This window comes from Phaenicophaeus curvirostris, chromosome 8 (genome assembly GCF_032191515.1).
Source record: "Phaenicophaeus curvirostris isolate KB17595 chromosome 8, BPBGC_Pcur_1.0, whole genome shotgun sequence".
Taxonomy (NCBI): Eukaryota; Metazoa; Chordata; class Aves; order Cuculiformes; family Cuculidae; genus Phaenicophaeus; species Phaenicophaeus curvirostris.
The window spans coordinates 23,893,203-23,915,182 of NC_091399.1; the positions used below are offsets into that span (position 1 = coordinate 23,893,203).

General features: G+C 42.0%; 1 protein-coding gene across 1 annotated transcript in view; it reads right to left on the minus strand.

The window, feature by feature from the left end:
* The window catches only part of PRKACB (protein kinase cAMP-activated catalytic subunit beta), a 61,641-nt gene extending 39,890 nt beyond the window's left edge, over positions 1-21,751 (minus strand). The window contains exon 1 of the mRNA XM_069862781.1: positions 21,618-21,751. Coding sequence (XP_069718882.1) covers positions 21,618-21,663 — 46 coding nt within the window. The 5' untranslated portion in view covers positions 21,664-21,751. The remainder of the gene's footprint in view (positions 1-21,617) is intronic.
* Positions 21,752-21,980: the final 229 nt, after the last annotated feature.

Sequence of the window (21,980 nt, forward strand, 5' to 3'; positions counted from 1 at the left end):
TCTGCCATTGTGGGTCAACTCCAGGCACAACTATGACACAAACACAGGGAAAACGTGATATTGGAATTCACCAGAATGTCTCTGACACTCAAAAAGAAAAGTTTTGCAACAGAACTGGGGGAAAAGCAAAAAGGAAAGAAAAAAAACCAAAAACAAAGCAGAGGACGGGCTAGGAGGCAGGGAACCAAGTCCTGACGCAAGGCTGCGTGAGGGAGCAGACACGGGACAGAGGTAAAACTGAAACACAGAGCTAAGGAAGGGCAGGATGGGGCTCTGCGTCTGAAACAACTACTGCGAGTTGCAGCAAAAAACCAAGCTGGAGTGTAAGGTATTGAGTAAGAACAGGCATCTCCACCAGTATTTTCCCAAACTGTTAGGACAGTTCTAATCTAAGTGAAAAAAAAAAAAAATAAAAGGTCTGGTGCCAACCACAGCCTCATTAAAGAAACAGAATCAGGCAGAAGAATGAGAGATGTTGTACAGTGCAAGTCCCAAGGAGCATAGGCAAATTTCTTTAGATTAAGCGGTTTGCCACATCACTGTTCATGGACAAGCAGAAAAAAGCCTAACCCTTCCCTGTCCACATTTTTCAGCCTTTTAAAGGACAACATTCCACGTGTTCATACAATTCCGCCCTCCATTCCGTTTTAGAATTCATTTACATGGTCAAAGGCCAAAACCTGATTCACTTCAACCTCCTTATCTCAAGCCTCTTCATGAAAACTGAAATTTACTCACTGAATGCCAACTGCACATAAAGGAAAGACAAAATTAATACTCTTCAATATTGTTACAACTCCTGACACAGCAATAGCTGACTTGGGGTAGCAATAACAAACTATAGATACGCTTTGGGCATGCTGAGGAAAGAGAATGCCTCCAACACTGGTGCTTGTTCAATCTGTTTTGCTGTCCTGCTGCATCTATACCTAATTAATGCTGCTACAGATAGCGACTCAGAGGATTAAGGTGTAAAACTTCGTGGCTGCAGCATCACTATCACATTGCTGTCTTTACAAGAAATAACAAACCCCCAAATCTGACACTGTGGTGGCTCATCTTCACCCAGAGATGAGGCTGTAGCACGAGGCACGACTTCAGAACCTGCCCAGCACCACTGGTGCCCGGCTCACAGGCTCGGCAAGGAAAACATCCACAGGTAACTGGGGATCGTGTTTGTCACCTAAGGGCACTCCCTGGGATCCCAAATCACAATGCAGTTCAGACAACAAAGATAATTTACATTCCTTCATCACGTTTTGATAAATATGGATATCACCTCTGTGGTGCTCTGGGTTGCTGGTAGCTTTGTCTTTCTGACTGTACAACAGAATGACTCCAAACGGCAATTACACATGCTTATGCTCAAAAGCTTAACTTCAATTAACATACAATATAACTGCATACTCGGAAGCTACAGTGGCACCAACCAGCTCCGTAACACTGCATCTGCTCTTTGATTTATCTGCCTTATTTTACAGCTGCCTTCAACCTAGAAAACATCAAAATCCTCCCCTGCTTTGTAGATTCTCTCTTGCTTTATTCATTTTCATGACTGCGATAATGCGGTGAGGTGAGATCCTACGAGAAAAGTCCCAACATTGAACTTGGGCCACAAGTGGTGGAGATAAAAAGATTCTAACTGACCCTTACAAAGGAAATATTCTTTTATATAACTTTTGGGCCTTGAGTCCATGATTATAGAGTAAGAAAGGTCAAAACTGATTGCTTTTACATCAGTTAATATGCTTTTAATAAGAGCATTAAATATGTTTTGAAAAGCTTAAACCATACACACAGGGAAACAATATTTCTTTCTTTGATGTTGAATATAAGCTCATGGAGAAAATGCTTACAAAACATCACAACAATAGAGTTCTGAGCTCGTGACTTACAGCACACGCCTCATTTTCCTTTGCAATATCAGAATGTTTTCAGGACTGAAATGAAGATGACAGTCTCCCCAGCTTGCTCATTTTGAAAAGGGACCTACACAATTCACCTGAGTTTTAATTCTGAGTTTTGGTTTTTTTTGATTAATAAACACAAAAGCCTTGAAACATGGCCAGAAAGACCAGTGGATCGCACAGGACCCTAGCAGGAGGCACTTTACCCAGAAATACATGAGAAACCTGCCCCGCGAGAAGCCAAAAGTTTGCAAAGTACTTTCCCAGAGTCCATTTAGTTAAAAATAGATAAGTAGTATTATGATACAGCAGTCACATGTGGTACATTTGATCTATTTTGAGCTAAAATTAATAAGCACTTTGAGAACGTGAAGTAAATTGATATACTAATTGCCATAAAATAAAGTATAGTTTTCTCTCTGTAACAGACCAGCCAATTTAAATGCATGACTGGCGAAAAACGAAGACGCGCATGAATTTAAGTTACTCGAAGTGTTACTATCTGCCTCCAGTTATTAGAAGTCACTTCACTGTATTGCTGCATGGATAAGTCTCTCAAAAGTTAATAGTTTAATAAATACTTGCAATTAGTTGCCAGCTTTTCAGATGAAAGACGCTTGAAAGTGCCAAGCAATTTTAAAAAAGCCAATCATTTTCTTAAAAGCCGCACTTCCCCTAAGAGCAATTCAGAAATGGTTAAAAGCAATCGGACTGTTAAGCTTGATTGCATTGCCTCTGCCTTGTTTTTCTGGAACATCGTGACGGAGAAGGAAGGATTTAGACAATCATATGACTCCCAAGTTTAACAGCCCAGATTTTCAGTACATCAAACCTAAGTAGGAAGGTCAACAAATACTGTGGTTTGACCTCGGATAAGAGCCAAATCATAGCTACGAACCGCTTGCACGCTGTGACGCCATAGCCTGACACAGTTCTGTTGTTCTTCCAAGGTGGGTTTTTAATGGGGGTTTCAGAGCACTCTGGAGTGTAGCAAAATAACTTCCTAGCGGTTCCAGCAAGAGAAGGCTTCTCACCAGGACCTACTCCCTTATTCCCTTCTCACAATCCCAAGTGTTCGTTCTTAAACTTCAGGCAATATCTATAAAAATCGATGTCTTCTCAAAATTAATAAATTCCTCCAACTTGAGCATAAAAATAGACAAGCCACTGGAAAAGCTTCTGTATTACCCCTTAGCTTTGTTGTATGATCAAAAAATAGTAAGCAGAAATTTAACTGGCAGCGGGTAAAGTGAACTAATCCACTACCAACCTACTGTCAAACTAATTATGGATATTAATGAATAAAGACAATAACTGACTAGTAGAAGTTATTGCCTTTTTTAGGAAGGCATTAATAAAATCAAACTGTATAAACAAGTACTTGTCTGTCTAACTTATTTCAAACACAAAACTGTAAGAAAACATCGTTTCAAATTTTGCTATTCAAAAGCATTAAAAAGAACAGAATTAGCATCGTTTCAGTACCCTCAGCATGGCCTCTTTTACACAGCTTTTGTGAGAACAGCTCCAGTGATGTATTCATTTTTCCACGGACTGATACCTCCTAAGGCACAAGTGCACTGAGCTGCCCTGGCAGTGGGTCAGGATTAGGCAGCGAGTCAGGATTAGGCAGCGAAGGAAATTTATCCGCAGGGACCCTTTGTACAGGGTGGAAAGATCCACGCAACCCTGGGAAGCAGCAGGACACGCTGATGATGAAGGCTACTGGATGCCATCCTTGAAGCGTGGATGCTGTCTCCGCTCTGCGATCACTATTCCCAGCTCCAAGTATTGGTGCTTTCATGGCCCCCAGGATGAACAAATGGTATTTGGGTGCCTGTTTCACGAAGTAGAAAGAATCGTAACTGCCATAGAAATCTATAGAAACAGCACCCAAAGACTTCAGAGGATTTTGCATATCGTGTGCCCCAAGAAATAAAGCCTTTATTAAATCAAACAGGGCTCCCTAAAACAAAGGGAAGCATTTGATCTTAATCTCTCCATGCCTTAGTTCCCTATTTTTAAAGCGGGAATAAGAAAACCTCTGCATTTAGCACAGCTTTGTAAAGGTGAATTCAATGTTTGCTAAAGAGTCGTATAATTATTCCTGTAATAATGTGCAGCAAATAAGGTAGTCAGGCATGCACTGAAAATAAAGAAAATACAAAAAAACCCCACATGCTTAATGAGTGCTGCTTCGTGTCCTGCGCACCGAGAGCAGCAAGATCCCTTGGGGTGGGAGGAAGGAGCAGCACATAATCACACAGTTTTTATATACAACACATACTCGCAATGGAGCTCAAATACAGTCACCCAGTAATTTTAATTCTGCGCTTCCACATTTTTTAAAATTTGATTTTGCAACATAACCTTCCTTCCTTTCTTCCTTCCTTTTCTTTCTTTCTCATTTTGATTACAGAACAAAAACCTAAAAGCCAAGTATCACCTTGTGGCATCATTGAGATTAAGAGGTGGTTCACAGGGGACCCTCTCAGAAACCTCCATCACATCGGCTTTGAAAATCTCTCTCCTAGAAGTTTCCAAACAAAAGAATGGTACATTTGGAAAACACTGGGTTTCTTTCATATTTCTGATGACAAACAGTTCTGGTATCTCTTTGCCTTCTTTTCAGATTCCTTCCTAATCCTTATGTTTACTTTCCCAGCATCGTGGTTTTGAATGGTACCCAGTGTCTCTACAGTCACAGATACAGAATCTTGTCATTCCCTAACTGACAACACAGGAATCAAACAAGTTGTAGCATCCCAGCTGAAGAACTCTATAAATGTCAGAACTGCTAAGGTTTCAAGTCTACTTGAACATTTCCCCTTATAACACAACGGAGAAATCTGGTGCAATACTGCGCTGAAGAATTAGTTTTTGTTCCACTGAGTGATTAGAATGGTAAGAACAGAAGCAGGGACGAAACTACGGTTTTACTTTATTCTCTATCCCTTGTATTGCTAAACTTTGAGTAATGTAGCAAATCAGTATGTTACACAGATACACATCACTTCAAACTCTTCTCTGTTAGACTTGGATGCGAATGTTGCTGTATAAACTCCAATTGGAACAAAGCCATAACAGAGACCTAAAACTGATCTGTCCAAACCAGACCCAGGTAAAAAGGCAGCTTGAACAAAGGTGGAGCAAAGAGGGGGTAGACGTGTATCTTCGTTACATCCTGAAGAGTCACAAGGATATATAGAAATAAGAGAAACTAGTTAAATTCCTTAATAAAAACCTTCCCCATCTCCCCATGACACTGGTTTGAATTTGCCCAATCAAGGAATCCTTATCGGAGCTCTCTGCCCATAAAAATTCCTTTTTAAGCTGATTCTTTATTCACAGACAACAGCAGTACGATAGAACTAGAAGAGTTGCACCAGATTTTTTTTAGAGCTTATACATTTATGTAAGAATTGCAAACTTTCCTAGCAGCAATAAAGCAGCACTTTTGCAAAATAAACTGGCATGCTGCATAGCTGGTGTGGTCATAATCTCATAGAAGCCGTTTCTGTAGAAAAAGTGTTTATCAGTATTTAATGGCTGAGGAAAGGGAACCGATGTATCAGTTGAAAGTTAATGTTTTAGCTTGTTTATATAAATAATCAACCAGAAATCAAATGCGAAGAAATATGACTACGTAGCGCAGCAAAACGATCTTCAGGACAGCGCATCTCATTAAAGCTGTAAGGCAGTTACCCATTTTTCCATCAGCCATGTGCTGGCTTGAATAGAAATGGGTGAGCTGCTGCTCTCTGCAGGTTATCTTGATTCTACCTGGGGTGTTTACAAAGCATGTAACAAAGCCTCCCTCTGCACAGAAGAGATGAACCTGAGAAGTCTCTAACAAGGCTCCTTTAGCCCTGCTCAGCTGCAAAAACACTTGGCTGTTTTGCACAGGCCAAGTTCCACTGTTTGTCCAAACTGTACCTGGGCCTTTCTTGTTGTGTTTTTGATTCCCCCTGGTGTGCACACACACGCCCTTCAACCAAACGGCATCCACACATGCTCCTCAAGTGCTGTAGTTCTTCAAATATCTCACCAGTGTGATGACTGGTTTATTTGAAAACATTAATTTGATTGTTTTGAGTATTGGTGGAGTTTCATTTGGTTTTCCTTACTGAGCACAGTAAAACTGCATTTCTACCCTCCACTTTAATTAAAAACTATTCCACCCATAACACCACACACTTGCTGCCCCTTTCTGTTGTCACATAAGAACTGCATCTCTAAAGGGTTTGAATAATCCTTTCCTTATCAAGCAAAGTAAGACACCAAAAATCATACTGAATCAATTTAACTAATATCCAGCAGTTACAAATAGTAAAATGCAAAGTTTTTGTTCTGAAACAGACACCAGCGCTATTTAAAACACCTCTGTTATCCTGAAGTACATGATAAAAATACCTTCTTGAAATACAATGAGTTAAAAAGTCCCCCACAACATCTTGTTTCAACACAACGCACACATCCATGTTGTAAAAGTGGAAATGTCTTCCCGTTTACCCAAATAGGTGCAAGATCTGAGGGGTGAAGTTCAGCACAGAATCACTGTCCTGACAGCCTGTGGTTATTTCTACACTAGATTTTGGAAGACAGAAGAGGAAGAGGCAAAACAAATGGTGTCTAAACTCCTGTTGGCACGAAGGATACATCCCAAATTCAACATATTTCCTTTTAGTGAGACTACTAAGAGTGTTTGTGATTAAAAACACTGAATGGGAAGAACTTAACAGAAAATCCTCTTCAACAAAGAGGATATTCACATTTTTTTATGTTGCTACATGTACTAAAATAGAAACACTGAATTAAGACAAACTGTCTTGATGCTCATAAAATAATATGTCCCTAAGCCAAACTCTCTTGGTTAATAAATCACCAATACTGCATCATGCAACTTGAATTAACAGAAATGTTGCGCTTGCATTGTCTAACAGAACACCAGAATATCTGATTTCATTGTGAAAAGTCCTTCAGTGCTTAGAAGTGAAAATTACTTCTTAAAAATCCTTTTGCTAAGAGGCTAAGAAATTTACTGAGGTAAGAAAAAAACCACCACAACTGTATCACACTACTATGAACAAATTCCAATGGAAGAAAAGCTGATCCCTTACCCATTAATGAAGTCATTTAAACAGATCAACTTTGAACATAAATGCTCAAATTTTTCCTACCTTTAACCAGGCATCCAAACTAGAAAATATAACTGTCCCCACCACCAGAGAGCCCACGACTTAACGGTGTATGTGTAACCTCCCGGTATCTTCTGATCTCTGCAATAGCATTTATCAACCATACAGTCTGAGCATAAATCTCAACCACAACTTATTTCCTTTTATATAAATGAATAAAACCCGATTAAAAACCCAATTAAAAAAAAAAAGTAACCAAAATAAGATGTTAATGGAATGACAACCGACCACCATCTCCACCCTTTTGTGCTTCTACTTGAAAGAAGGTAAACTGACCTCCAATTTCCTCACAGAATATTAATGTATATTACTGAATTTTAAACTGCTAAGGCACGAATGCTTCAAGCTAGAGCTGTCATTAATTACCACCTCCTCCCATTTTCTCATCAAACCAATAGTGCATTTGTAGAAGTACAATAAAATGTTTACAAACAGTGATCTTGCCTAGAGCATAATGATCTTTGTTGTAATAAAACCGTTATCCTTCTCCTCACTTTCTCTAACCTGAAAAATCCAAAGGGCTAAAAAGATTTCCTCTTGCCCTTGTCCAGAGATTTTTCCTTCAGTTCAGTGAATTCCATTCAGTGTCACACACTACAAAGACTATTAGGCTGCTGTTGTGACTGCATTTTTGCCTTCTTAAACTGTAACAGCTTGAAGGACCAGATTTATATCTGCTTGTAGGTCACCTTTCAAACCTGTTCTAATTTTGCTGTCCCTTCAACGCTAGAACTGCTGAGGAAGTACTTGAGGACAATTAGCTGGAAACACTTCCTAAACAGCAACAACGTCTAATTCTACACACAATATTTCAGTCCTCAAAGTTCAGTTCTGCATTATCCAAGGCTGTGACAATTAAGCTGTGTTTAGACCACAAAACCACACCAGTAAGAGGAGACATCTATAAGAATGAAGCATTGTTTTCCCTTGTGGTTCCTCACTGTCTCCTGTCAAAGGACACTGCAAAGTTGCTGCTGCAGCAGCAGGCACATAATTGCAACTTGGGTAACACTCCTCCAAACACCCAGGGAAACAGGAACCTCCTAGACAGTAACAGATGTCAGCAGCATCTGCAATTTAATCTTGCATCAAAGAATATGCTCTGCCACGGGATGAAACACCAGAGAAAACTTATTGCTACCTTTTATTCACTAGTTCTTGGTGTAACTGCAAACACGGAGATTCACTGTTTCATCATATTCTTGGAGCACAGGTAAAGGTCCAGAGCCCTCTTGTCAGTGAGCACAGAGGGTCCCAAACAAGAGGAACATCACATCTTTTTTTCTACTACATCAAGAAGTTAATGCTCCTTAATTATCAATAAAGAAAAACTGGGGGTTTATGTGTGTTAGCAGGTTTTTGGAGGCGTTGAGGGTTTTTTGTGTGTATGGTTTGTTTTTAACATGTAACACTAGTGTACTGGTGTATCTTGGAAGAGGAAAAGTATTCCTCACTCTATCATGCTATTGCTGGTACCTACATCATTAGGAAATACTTAATAGGGCCCAAGAATGCTATTTCTTTATTCTCTTGCATCTTCCTTCTTCAGTATTTACAACTACTCTGACTCTCAAAAAACTTCCAATACTGTGTCTTATAGCCGTAACACTGAATACATTCCCTCCTTTGCAACTGCAGCATACACTTCCCCAACTTACTAAACATCTTTTTTTCCCATGATTAAACGTACGTTCAACAGAAAAGTAGTTTTGATTTCCATACTTCCCGTAGTTGCGATTTTCCATAACCCTTGCCCTCTTCAGGCTACCCAAACACCATCACACCATGTGAAAGAAATCCCAATTTCTCATTGACACACCCGACCTCTCCTCTCTCCTCCCCAGGTCGCAGTCTCTAAACCCCTCTCAGGTGCCGCACAAGTAACAAGCAATCTCAAGCTCAACAAACTTGCTTTGCTATTCAAGTTCTCCATAATGCATCCAAAGGGACTGCGTGGGAAAAGCTTCCATTTACGCTTTCCACAATGAACATCTACTACTCTGTTTTCCCAGCCACTGCATTTTGGGCTAGTCCTCCAAACTATATGACTGGCAGCGGAATAAATAAGTTTGTCTGTATTAGTGGAAATGAATGACTCAATTTAGTTGGTGGAGAAAATTACAATGTTCTGAACAGAACTGTGGAAAAGAAGCCAACTGCTATTTTCTGTTTAGGATTATTTTCACACAAAGGAAAGCACAGCTACCATGAGTTATCTTTTGAAAGCAAGGGCAGTAAAGCTACAAACTTTATTTTCCCTTTAAACGGAAAAGACCTACTGCAGAAAACGGAGATCTTTGCCATTAAATGAAAACCCATCTGAAACACAGAAAGGGTAATTGTGGCACAGGTCACCCAGGGAAGTTGTGGATGCTGCAGAAAAGGTAAATACATTAGATGCCTTCATTTTTCTCGTTGAAGACCATACTAGATTTGCAGTGTTTATACCTCTGGCCTTACTGTATCACGTAGGTCAGCTTTGATATCAGGTTCTTTCACACCTCTCATTGTGCTACAGCACAGACCTACCGGCCTCTTCTTCCTCCTGTCAATCCCTACTCACATGCTGCATCTAAAATGAGCGTGTATGTATTAATCAGCTTCCAGTTTTATTTGTCCTCAAATAATTCAGTACATTCTGAAGTAATTAAAAAAATGAAAAGGAAGGCTAGTGATACCTTTGTCAAAATTAATTTTGCTCTGAACACCAAGAGGGCAATCCTATCTAACAGGACTAAACTGTTACACTCTCTTAGTCTCAGTAGTAAGCAAAAACAAGACAACGTTTGCTGGTAATGTGTGAAACTAGCACAGTGAAGCAAATCACTACTAAAGTCAGCCAGCAGCATCTCTGGCTGAAGGAAAGGCTCCAAAGAGACCCTTAAATTAACAACTATCCCAGGTTAACTATCTAAAAGCTTGGATCACCACTGTGCAACACTAGCAGTTTCTCCTTCTCATCAGTGAAAAGCTTAGCACCTTTTCTTCAGTGGCAAAACTCACGTAAAACACGTTGCACCCTGGATTCTGCACCTCTCCTTTGTATCGATCGAACACAAGGTGGGGCCATATTTCATGGATCTCTCTCTTAAAAGAAAGGGGTTAAAACAGCAAAGGGAGGTGTGTCACCATTTTGGTGACACTTCGGAGTATTCCTCACCCAGCTCTAGCAGCACAGGAGAAGCAACCTGTAGCTGCAAGCAGAGCAGCAGGGGTAGGAATTTTTCAAGCTAGCTTTTCTGCCAAAGAAAATCAGTCCTGTAACTACTCCATAAGAAGCAAGCTGAAGAAAGTTTCATCATTATAAGCCTCAAAACTCGAGCAACAATACAACCACATTTTGGGTTTGGGGTTTTTAATTCCAAAACCCATCATGCCAGCAAGTATCAGTTTCTGCTCCAAAAACATAGCTCCTGCCCAGCAGAAACAGTAAAATTGCTCCTAGAAAAGGCCCTAAGAAACCATTCTAAGTAATACCACCAAGTGAGTGCAGCTATAACAGAGTCTGGCCCAGGTTGCCCAGGGAAGCTGTGGCTGCCCCATCCCTGGGAGCATTCAAGGCCAAGCTGGATGGGACCTTGAGCAACCTGATCCAGTGGGAGATGTCCCTGCCCGTGGCCGGAGGTTGAACAGAACAGGCCTTAAGGTCCCTTCCAAACCAAACCATTCTAGGATTCTGTGATCATACAACACTGTCCTAGAGTTGAAAAGCACATCAGTTATTTGGCCTAATTCCGTTCTATATTCTTACTGCCGATTACTTAGAAAATGCTTTTCTTCAATAAATCCTGTAGTAGTTTCAAGCATCTGCTTGAAGAACAAGCAAACCAAAAACCACCACCACCAAATAACCTCAACTCTTCTGAAGGGAAGAACTTCAGAATATCAGTTTAGGTCCCCAAAACAGCAAACTCTGAAGAGACACCATCTCCGGGGGAAAAAAAAAAAAAAGCCTGCTTGAAAGTATACACGTAACACCTACAATTACAGCGTTAAAAAGATCAGACAGAACACACCGCTTCAGTACAGAAAACAATGGCCTTCTGCAGTGCAATGAAGAACTAACTGTCTTACGTCAAGCTACAGGAAGACACAGGCAAGGACTGATAGGAACCCAGTTAAGCGCATAAAGATTAGGGCTGTAGGCAAATACAGGACTCACTGTAACAGGTATCAAAGGAAAATGCTGACAGTGGCTGAAACTGCACAACACACCAAGTATACCTGGTCTCCGTGGCAGAACCAAAATATAAAATGCGGCTTTGGGTATTTGGCACAAAGCCAGTGACCACAATGACACTACTTGCCACCTCCACTGACAGTGTCATTCCTGCTTATAGGATGGAAGGAACCGTAACACCAGAAAATCTCTGCCCCTGTGATATGTACCGGCCTCCTCCTGCAGTGTTTCAGTAGGCTTCCACGCCGCTGCCATGAGCAGGGACACCTCCCATTCGATCAGGTTGCTTAAAGCCCCCTCCAACCTGGCCTTGAACACCCCCCGGGATGGGGCAGCCACCAGCTCATCTTTACACCTTGTCTCGGAAAATTCTGCTATGCACTCATCCTTCACTTCCTCAACTTCTGCCCTGCCCAGGCAGCAGGAGACAGGATTTCTCAAGATGTGAGGTGAACCTGCTTGTACTCTGGGCTAAATCCAGAACTCAGTCAGCACAAATACTTTAAGAGATGAGTACATCCATACTGCTGTTCACGGAATCTCAAGAGTTCAGATCCCTCTGGGATAAAGTGGAGCACACACATGTGCCACGGCCCGAGTGGGACAATTGGCAATCCTTCCTCCAGGTTCTCCAAAACCTGTTATTAAGATCCACTTCTCTCATCTTTCGACTTACACGCTTTCCCTCTAAGGCTCTACGTGACATGGGATCTCTTCATCAACTCCACCAGCTCTGACCAAGCTGCAACTAGGAGGAAGAAGCTTCACAGGACAAACAACACCTGTGGCATCTACTGCCACACCTTCAGGCACAGCACCTCTGGCCAGTGTTCCTCAGGTCCCTCCTCTAGGATAGGAGAATGTGGACACAACACAGACCACACTCTGCTTTGTGCTTCCTTCAGCTCCATGATTTTCCATTTCCTGACACACGCTTCTCCTTTAACCAGTTGTTGCCTGGTTTCTCTGCATTCTCTTTCCCTGTAGCTCCTCATTCTCAAGGAGGGCTCTAACGTTTTATTTGGAATAAATTGGTACCTGTCCCTACAGAAAAAGCCAACAGAGGCAATGACTCCAAGTGGCTGCTTATAAAAGCAAGAGCAGGGCACGTACAGGACCAGTCTCACTCCTCAGGCCACGCAGTTTTACAGATCACACACTCCATTTATCCTAGAGAGAAGAGATGCCACTTACACAGCAATTTTTCATATGGAAAGCGTTCAGAACCTCTTTCCATCCTTGCCAATCTTTTCCTGAGCGTTCACCTTAAATGCAACATTCACTTCAAGTTCAAGAATGTTCAAAAGTTCAACATAAAAATCCCTGAGTTCATATGCAAATGAAATAAATTCAGCATCTGAACACTAAAAGCAGTTCGATACCATGTAGGCAGAAGTGAAAGAGCAATCTTCTGGCAGAAATTGTGTCATAGCAATAGCCAAAATAACAATAGAAATTACTGTTCCTGGGTATCAAAGCAATTTGTGTGAAAAACTGCAGTGAATTTTCTTTTAACATCAGTTTTACATCTCATTGTTTGTCCTCAAGAAATCCAAAGAAGAAAAAAAAATATCTGCTGATTTGCAAAAGAACCAGCAGACACCACAGGAACCATCACAAAAGAACCAGGCACCCAGGACCTCCCAAGTGATTCCATGTCCCGTGAAGCTGCTGTAGACCTAGACTGCAGAACAAAAGTTCTGAAATGAATGTGATATCCACGTAGGCCATTAAGTTAAGCTACACTATTTAGCACCTTATTTCACTCTGAAGTTCAGTTCTCATCAAGTACCACTAAAATGTAGATTTTTAAGCCAACAGAAAGAATCAGCTCAACCCTGGGATGCCTTGTTACCATCTACAGCTCTAGAGTGTTTAACCTGTAATTCCCAAAGCTGAGTACCAGCCCTGGGATGCGCAGTGCATGCACCGTCCTGGATTTCAATAAGAACTCCCCTTCGCACTGCACCAATCTTCACAAGGATCAAATGTCCGACTGAAATATTGAATTTTTAGAAACTGCCCTATATAAAATAGTCCTCAACAAGTTAATAAAAACATTGTCTCCTTTCATCGTAATGGCACTTGTTAGAAGGAAATACCATGGTCTTTTAAATTGGCTTGGCATGATTTTAGCTATGTAACACTTTTTCTCTCTCTCTCCCATCTTACCCAGTTTTCCAGTGAGAAACGCTGATTAAAACCTCCAGGCTCCACATTTATTTATGATTAATAAACTGCTTGGATACAAGTAGCTTGCATTAAAAACTTCACCTTAATGATAGACTTTGGAGCAGTTAGATCACATTTTTGCCCTCTGCAAAGTAAGGCCACGTTATCATATGCTTAACAACTAGAATTTAAATATACAAAGCTATCACATTGTTACCTGCTACAAGACAAACAAAGTACTTCAAACTGTCTGTCTAATATCACAGTAATCAAAACTAACCTTAACTGCTATAACAATGCACCTGCCGATGCATCCGAGTACACACACCTTTAATTATGTCAGTTCACGAGAGGGAAGAGCGAACAGATTCTGGGCACAGGCAAAATAATATTTTCTATCTTTTAAGTTTCCTTCTTTGTGCTAGAAATGCAGTTTCCTTTGTTTTACTTTCTTGAAGCTCCCTGCAGCTGTGGGAGTCTCTGCGTTTACAGAGCTCGCTAACAGCAAGTGCAGCAGGGTAACAAGTACATTTGTGCTGGAAGCAGCTTAACTTGAGTGAAATAAACAAAATATTCCTGATGGCTTCTGTTTAAACATTACAGTATTGTAACAAAAGGATAAGAGTTAACCAGGTGGATAACAAAACATACGCTTATCTTTACAAATCACCCAGTAGATTAGATAGCTATTCATTTAATTATGTGTTGAAGGAGGATTTTCTAAACTTGTTTTAACATCACATGTAAGATATTTGCTCTTTCAGCGTTAGCCTGTAGCACATGTACCATATCTCTCATGTCTCAGCCCAAAATGCTCAGCAGGCTTCCTCTGGTAGAGAACAGCTACATCATGGCAAACATTTTGGCTTCCTCAGAGTCCAGAGGCCCATTTGTCTCCTACATATAGAGTGTATTTATAGACCTCCATGATTTTCTGAAATATTTGCCGAAGTCCTCAAACCTATGGCTTCGAAACTATAGACAGAGGACATCCAAATGTAAAGAGACACCAAAACCAAACCGGTTGCTTAGTCTGAAGGCATAAAAATTGTGGCTTTACAAAAAAATCAAAACAAAACAACAACCCAACCCAAAAACTAAAACAACAAGGTGTTTCCACACCTTTACTATAGGGTAAAATGTCAAGCAACCCACGCAGTTTGCCTCCTCACCCTTACTACGTGTGTATCTAGGAATAAACACTAGGACACATATCACAGGCTGGCAAGCCCTCTCCAATTACAGATGAGCACCTCTGGGCAGGGAAAAGCAAAGAAGAATTTAATGAATGAGAAAATGAATGAATGAAGTAAATGCTTTGGTACGTTTCTTAGTTTGAATATCAAATTGGCAAAAAGAGACCTGAAACTAAACACAAAAGGAAAAAAAATAAACAAAACCCTCTAAGATATTATTATCTGAAGGATCCATGTGGTAGGTGTGGAGCTGGAAAGACGCAACGTTTTGCTATATTTTTCTCTATCTTCACATAACTTTAAAAGCTTGAAAAAGCAAAGTCCAACTGCTGGGTGCTCATGTCTCACAGAAAACAAGCCTTGAAGTAATTCATTAGATGGGAAAGGGGTAGTTTGGCGTAATCATTTTTCCAAGAAGTTAGCAGGGTGAGGAAACTGTTGATTTAACCTAAGAGCTCAGTGCTAAGAAAAGACACTCCTTTTTCCTGCCACCTCACTATTTCATTGCCAACAGTGCTCTCCCTTGCTTCCTTTGAATCCGTCTCTTGCCATCCGACACCTCAGTGGATTGATTTGGCATGCAAAGTAATTATAGATAACCCAAAAGGATAAAACACACATAGTTTTGTGCCTACGCAAACCAGCTTATCAATGGAACAGAAAAGCACTAGAACTATTACCCACAAAGGGTCTAGGAGTAAAAACTTACTTTTTAACAGTGGAAGCCACCAGATGGGCTCAGCTGTTGTGTGCAACCTTGCTGCTAGCGGATGTTACTCTGGTGTGACGCTGAAGAAACAGCCAGCAGGATGCCAACGAGACAGGCTCAGCCGATCACCAGAGAGGCTGCTGTCTACCGGTGCCGATCCCGAGACACCACAGGCAAGGCTACACTAGGATCTTCCTTCCAGCTCCTTGCGTGGCAACATCTACAGATGCACCCTCTAATTGCTTTATCCGAATTCTTCTGTGACATAAACCGATAGTCTTGTTTTCACCTTGTATTTCTGATCTGTCTGTACTTGCCTTATTAAGCAAAACAGAAGATGCAAGCTTTGGAAAAATAAACTGTCTGGTTTGTGTTTGCACAAACAAAACGGAGCTCTGATTCACGACTAGTCCTGCTCAACACTAGGATAGCACAAGGAAGTAAAATAACACAGAGGAACGCTAACAATCCTCTCCCAACCACACCAAGGAGCCAAAAAAAAAAAAAAAGGAAAAATAGGACTACGGTTTTATCCTGCATCTCCTAAGACAACACATTTCTCGCTTCACTTACCTCCTCACAGCTCTACTGCCGCTTTGTCCTCTTCCCCATTCCCCAAGAAGTCTTTCTACCTCACGGAGTAGGAACTGCATGCAGCAGGAAGAGACTGGCAGTACAGCTGGAGACCACAGCTCTCCCTCTGGCCACAGCAGGAGGTCAGGCAGCCCCCGTTTCACTCCTGCTATCCAGTTCCACCTCTGTGTCCTATCCCACCCGCACAGGTACGACTCTCAGCATCGCTGCAGCAAACTGGATCAGGAAGCCGATCCAGGTTAACTAAAGTCCCTTCTGCTTTCCCTTTTCTGTAGGGTTATTTTTAACCTAGATCAATCTCAACTTCAGTTCACCTTGTCTCATAAATAGTTGCTCCAGCACACTCGAGGGCACGCAGGCAGGGAAAAAAAAAAAGCAGCAGGGGACTGAAAAGCAGAACTTTAACTGAAAGAAATGCTTATGGAATAACATCTTGCACCTGTAACACAGACAAAACCTGAGAGCAGCACTGCAGGGCAGACTCTGCCAAGTTCTAGCCCTAAGTTCCACAAGTTTGAGTAAAATCCCCACTGACTCAAGGTTCCCAACACCGAAAACTCCACAAACTTAAATGACCCAAAGCACTGATTAAAAAACTGCTTGGATCCGGATCCAGAACCCACCTGCTGCCCACAGACACAATATCCTTTATTAAACCAACTGCGGTACTTTAAAAACAGAAAAAAGCTTCTGGGCAAACAAGCCCTTCATGATGTCTACAGCAAGGATGCAAAACACACAATCTGACAACCATCCAAAGGCTTTTCCACAGCTCTGTCCGAAGGTAAGATGTGTCGGTAATGGAAGGACTTATCTGGAAAAGACTCCCCGAGAGCCTCCCGTGCGGTGGGGAGCGCAGCAGCCCACAGCACCGTAACTCGCAGCGTTGTGTCCGTACAGTTTTTCCACTTATTTCTCTGTCCACATTCTGCTCCCTCTCCCAACAAGATGGTTCATATTTGCAGCACAGACAGAGCCTTAATCACACCAAGGAACAACGTGGCTCTTGCCAAAAATACGAGAAATCTGGGTATTTTTCAAGATATTATTTTTGATTGTGTCATTTCTCTGAATGCGGATCTATGGGTGAATGAACGAACACTAAAGAAATCCAGCAACAAGGGAATGTCAAGTAATTTAAAATATTCCATCTTTAAAGCAGTCTGAACCTGTAATAAAGGCCTAATGACAACAACCAAATACATAAACTAATTTATCACACAGGGGTCCTTCTGCCCTTTTGTTACACTACCAGGTGGCTGTTATTTGCTGAGCGATAGCCTCTCTCTGTGCTTGTCCAAGCCGTGAATAAGCATTTTGATTTTAATTAAAGCAAAATTTTCAGGTGGTGCACACCAATAGCCTTGCATTGGTCATTACAGCAAAGGGGTTTTTAGATGTTTCTTCAGTAATTACAACTACTTCCAATTTTCAGATGACTGAGTTCCATATTAGTCAATAACTGAACAACAGTGCGACAATATAAGCACAAAAATATAAGGAAAGATGCTTTAAATACACTGTTTAGAGATGTTATCCATACAGTCCATTCCAGCACCACTGGAATACATATTAATTACCCTTTATACAATACACACTACGTCTGATGTTCTAAAATGTGTAAACAAGGCCCCAAGAGCCACCCATTGCAAAATCAGAGAGCATAAACACAATGAGCAGAAGAAAGAAAAAAGACAACGGCTGTTGAACAAAGATCCCTCGGATCAAAAACTCTAAAGCAAGGGCCTCTGGAAAAGTGACAGGGAGTCAGCAAGCTCTGAACCGTAATGGACACAGAGCTTTTCACCTCCACTTCACCGATTTTAATCTAATCAAGGTCAGCAGTGACAGAGCTTTGCCTCATCCAGTCTTCACAAGGAACAAACTCGCGGTCTCTTGTGGTCCTCAGGGAGTCAGTACAGCACTGAATGCACGTGAGAAACAAGACGACAATCTCCGTGCTAAGAAATGCCCCCCGAGAAGGTTAAAATCTCCCAGCAAAGGGAAATTAAGAAGGCTGCATCTTCCTGTCAAGCACATTTCAAAGGAGCAGTACTTACAAAATAATTAGAAGAGTTAAAAAGGGAAGAGTTGACTATAATAGGAATTCTGTCATACTGAAGATACTGTAGTGGGAACACACTTGAGGAGGAGGAGGAGTGAATGAACATAAAACTCACATGCAGAATATACATCACAAACGCTGTACGTGGCTATTTAAAGACCACAGAAGACAAAGTTAGTAATGTCATGTTAGATTAATAAATTCCTCCTGCACTGTAAGCTGGAGATCTGACTACCAGGTAAGAAGATGTGTGTACAGAATCACACTTTGAAAATCATGTACAGTCTAACTTTACACAGACACTTTAAGAGCGATTTACTACCACATATTGGCAAAGAAAAAGCAGCAAGGATTGTTTGAATCCCAGCTAACACAACTCTGAAGAAACCCCTCTAGCTTCAAGATCTCTTGGAAGAAGAAAAAGTACACAAGTCCTCCAGTCACCAAAGAGTGCATGTTCTAATCACCTGGTCTCTAATTCAGGCTGGTGATTAAAAAGAAACAATAAGTAGGAAAAAACCCCAACAACTATTAATTTCTAAACAAATTTTTTGCTGTTATACATGAAATTACCTTGCATATCTGAAGAGGCAAATAATTCAGAGCCATACACAGTAATTACTTAAAAAAAAATCACTATTATCTAGTCATCTAAAGAAAACCACCCAAAACTCACAACAAGCTTTAGAGTTTGCAGGGCTGACATTCATTCCTGCTTAGAAAATGGTACCAGTAAAGGCAAAACATTCCTGTTTCATATAAAAACAGTAACTACCCTGAAAGTAACAGATCCAATTACTTGATTGAAAAAAATACTACTTGGGCTTTTTTAAACTTAGATCTGTCGTAGTTAAGTTTCTTTTGCGTTGTGTGCTACTTTAACAAATGATTCTGAGATTATTAATATTAATAAAGATAATATTTTCCTACATTAATTGTGACAAGTTAAGGTAGATTCCCTGTGGTCCTTTTTAAATGTAATTTACCACATGTTGACAATTTTAACTCACAAGTTGCCAAAGAAGTTCTCTCAACCATCGTAAATGCTGAAAAAAAAGCCCCAAACAATGAAGCGAATAATTAATAAAGAATATTAGGAGAGATCAAACTTAGAGAAACTTTTGAGGCAACTGACAATTGAATCCCCACAGATTTGAAATGAAAAATACTTACATTACTATTCTAAAAGACCTTCAGAACTCATGGGTTGCTCCCATGGAAAACCATGAACCCATCTGAAACAGTTACAGAGATTAAAATGGGCGCAGAACCCTTAAGCTGCTCTTTATAAAGGATCACTTAATTTTGGTGCTCCAAACTAAAATCCAGTGTATATTAGGAGAACCTGGAACACAAGGGTATAGAAAGAAAATCCTAACAGACTACAGTGAAGCTTTTCATCTTCTCTAAGGACAAATACCTGCTCTCTCTGCCACACAAGTCTGATTCACTTCTTCGGTGGCTAAACTTAAGAAACTTAACCTTAATTCAGCCTGCATTCACCTGCAACTTCTGCCTATAAATACCCTCAAACATTTGCTCCGCTCTACAACTGGTGTTCACATACAACTGGTTTTATTCCTCTTGATAGCCTGAGTGAAGGAACAAGGGCTGAAGATATTTGAATGTACATGAAAAGCTAAAATAAACAAGAGGAACAGAAGGGCCCCGGGTAGGTGAACAGCATTTACTGTGCTGACCACAGACAGTGAAAGAGGTCTCAAATTACACGTCATGAACTTGTAAGTACAGTTATCAGTGGAAGCTGTGTTACCCTTCATTGTTCTTTCGGGGACCTTAGCATGTCCTTGATCCACACAATACCATATGCTCCATGCATGGATCAAGGGCATGACAGCACTTTTACAAGTCAAACCCGGATATTTTTCTGTCAGCACTTCAAACAACTTCATTTTCAGTGTCCTGAGGTCTGGAATATGTACTCAGGACACTTAACACACAAAACAGGAAAACTGGCTCAACAACGCGAATGCACATCAGAAATATTAAAGCTCCACCATGTTCTATTTCTTTAGGTGACATAAATCGTATGAATAGATTACACATCAAATTCTACTGCCAGTAAAACACTTTATTATGTGTATAGTATTCATATACTATTGATCCTCCCTAGTAAGCGAATCCTGGTCTTTCCCAGCAGGATGTCAATGATGATCAATTCCTTCTCCTAGTTACACAAGTTGCATCGTTACAGAGCTTTTTCCTGTTAAATATACTGAGTAATTGAACATTTGAGCTTGATGGCTCCAGCAGCAATTAATTTTTAAACTCTAAAGAACAGAGAGAGAAAAGTTCTGAAGTAAACTCCTTCTGCAACTGAAATGTCACCGTACTTGCTTAAATGAGAAAAGAATTAATTAAAACAGAAGTAAACACTGTGTGGTGTTATTTAACTGCACAGACTAACAGCAATACAGCTACTATGAAGAGCACAAGTGCAGAGTTCTGTCATTTGAAGTGCTTCAAACAATCCACCCTCTCTACCTATAAACATCGGCGTGAAGGGAGACTAGGATACTACTTATCAAAAACAAATGCCCGCATAAAAAATAAAACCACTAATAGCCAAATACTCGTAAAACATTTGGATTGTGAAATCTATAATAACGATGACGAGATAAGAGGCAAGAAGAGAAAGGCAACGCCAGGCAGGTGAAGCGGGTGGGTCAAGGTTTAGGTTTAGGCTAAACATTAGGAAAAAAATTTTCACGGAAAGGGTCACTGGGCAGTGCAGAGGCTGCCCAGGGAAGGGGTTGAGTCTCCTTCCCTGGAGGGGTTGAAGGGGCAGGTGGATAAGGTGCTGAGGGGCATGGGTTAGTGTTCGATAGGAATGGTTGGACTCGATGATCCGATGGGTCTTTTCCAACCTGGTGATTCTACGAAGCGGCACCTTGGCCCCCCAGCTGGAGATCCCTGGGAAGCTGATGCCAAGGCCCAGTTCTACCCTGGACTTCCATAAGAAGTAAACAAATAGAAAAAACCCCAACACTTTGATGTTTAAACTCCTAGGATTCTATGATTAATAACGCCCATGGAATTCCCAGCAACAAAGGGCATTGTTGTAGGAGCACAACTGGCTGCTCTCTCCCTCTTCTCCATCACAAACACAGCCCAAGCTTCCCGTTAGAAGCCACGCAAGTTCACTTACTAAAAATAAACTCGGAGTTGTTGTTTGGTTTGGTTTTTTTTTTAGAAATCATCGAAGCGCCTTTGTGTTGTTTATTCGGAAACCCTTGAGGAGGGGGAGAAGGAGGAATAACACACACACCCCCCCCCCCACGGCAGGCAAGCCCGGCTCAAGGCTTTTTGTCTTCCATTTTCCCAGCTGAGGGTCCCCCGGGGTGTAAACACGAAGCGGGGATGAAGCTCCCGAGGGGAAGGGGGACGAGGCCGCGTCCTCCACCGCCGACGAGGCCCCGGGGCCTGCGCGCTGCGGCCCGGTCGCGGGGTCCCCCGCGACCGGGCCGCAGCGCGCAGGCCCCGGGGCCTCGTCGGCGGCGTCGGAGGAGGAGGCGGCGGCCCCGCTGTCGGTGTCGTGTCCCCCCCACCCCCGGCCCCGTTCCCTCCTCACTCACCGCTCTCGATCTCGTTGCCCTTCTTGGCGGTGGCGGCGTTCCCCATGGCGGGCGGGCGGCGCTGGGCTCGGCCCCGCGCTCGGTGTCTCCGGCCGCCGCGGAGGAGGAGGAGGAGGAGGTGGTGAAGGAGGAGGAGGAGGAGGAGGAGAGCGCTCTCGGCCCCCCTCCCCCGGCTCGGCTCCCGGCGGAAATGACGGCCGGGGCGGCGCCTCCTCAGCCTCGCCCCGAAACGGGAACGGCGGCCCGGGAGCGCGCAGGGAGAGAGGGGGAGACGGGCCCGGGCCTGGGCGCCATGCTTGATGCCCCCTTGGTCACCACCCTTGATACCCGCTTGGTCACCACCCTTGATGCCCCCTTGGTCAC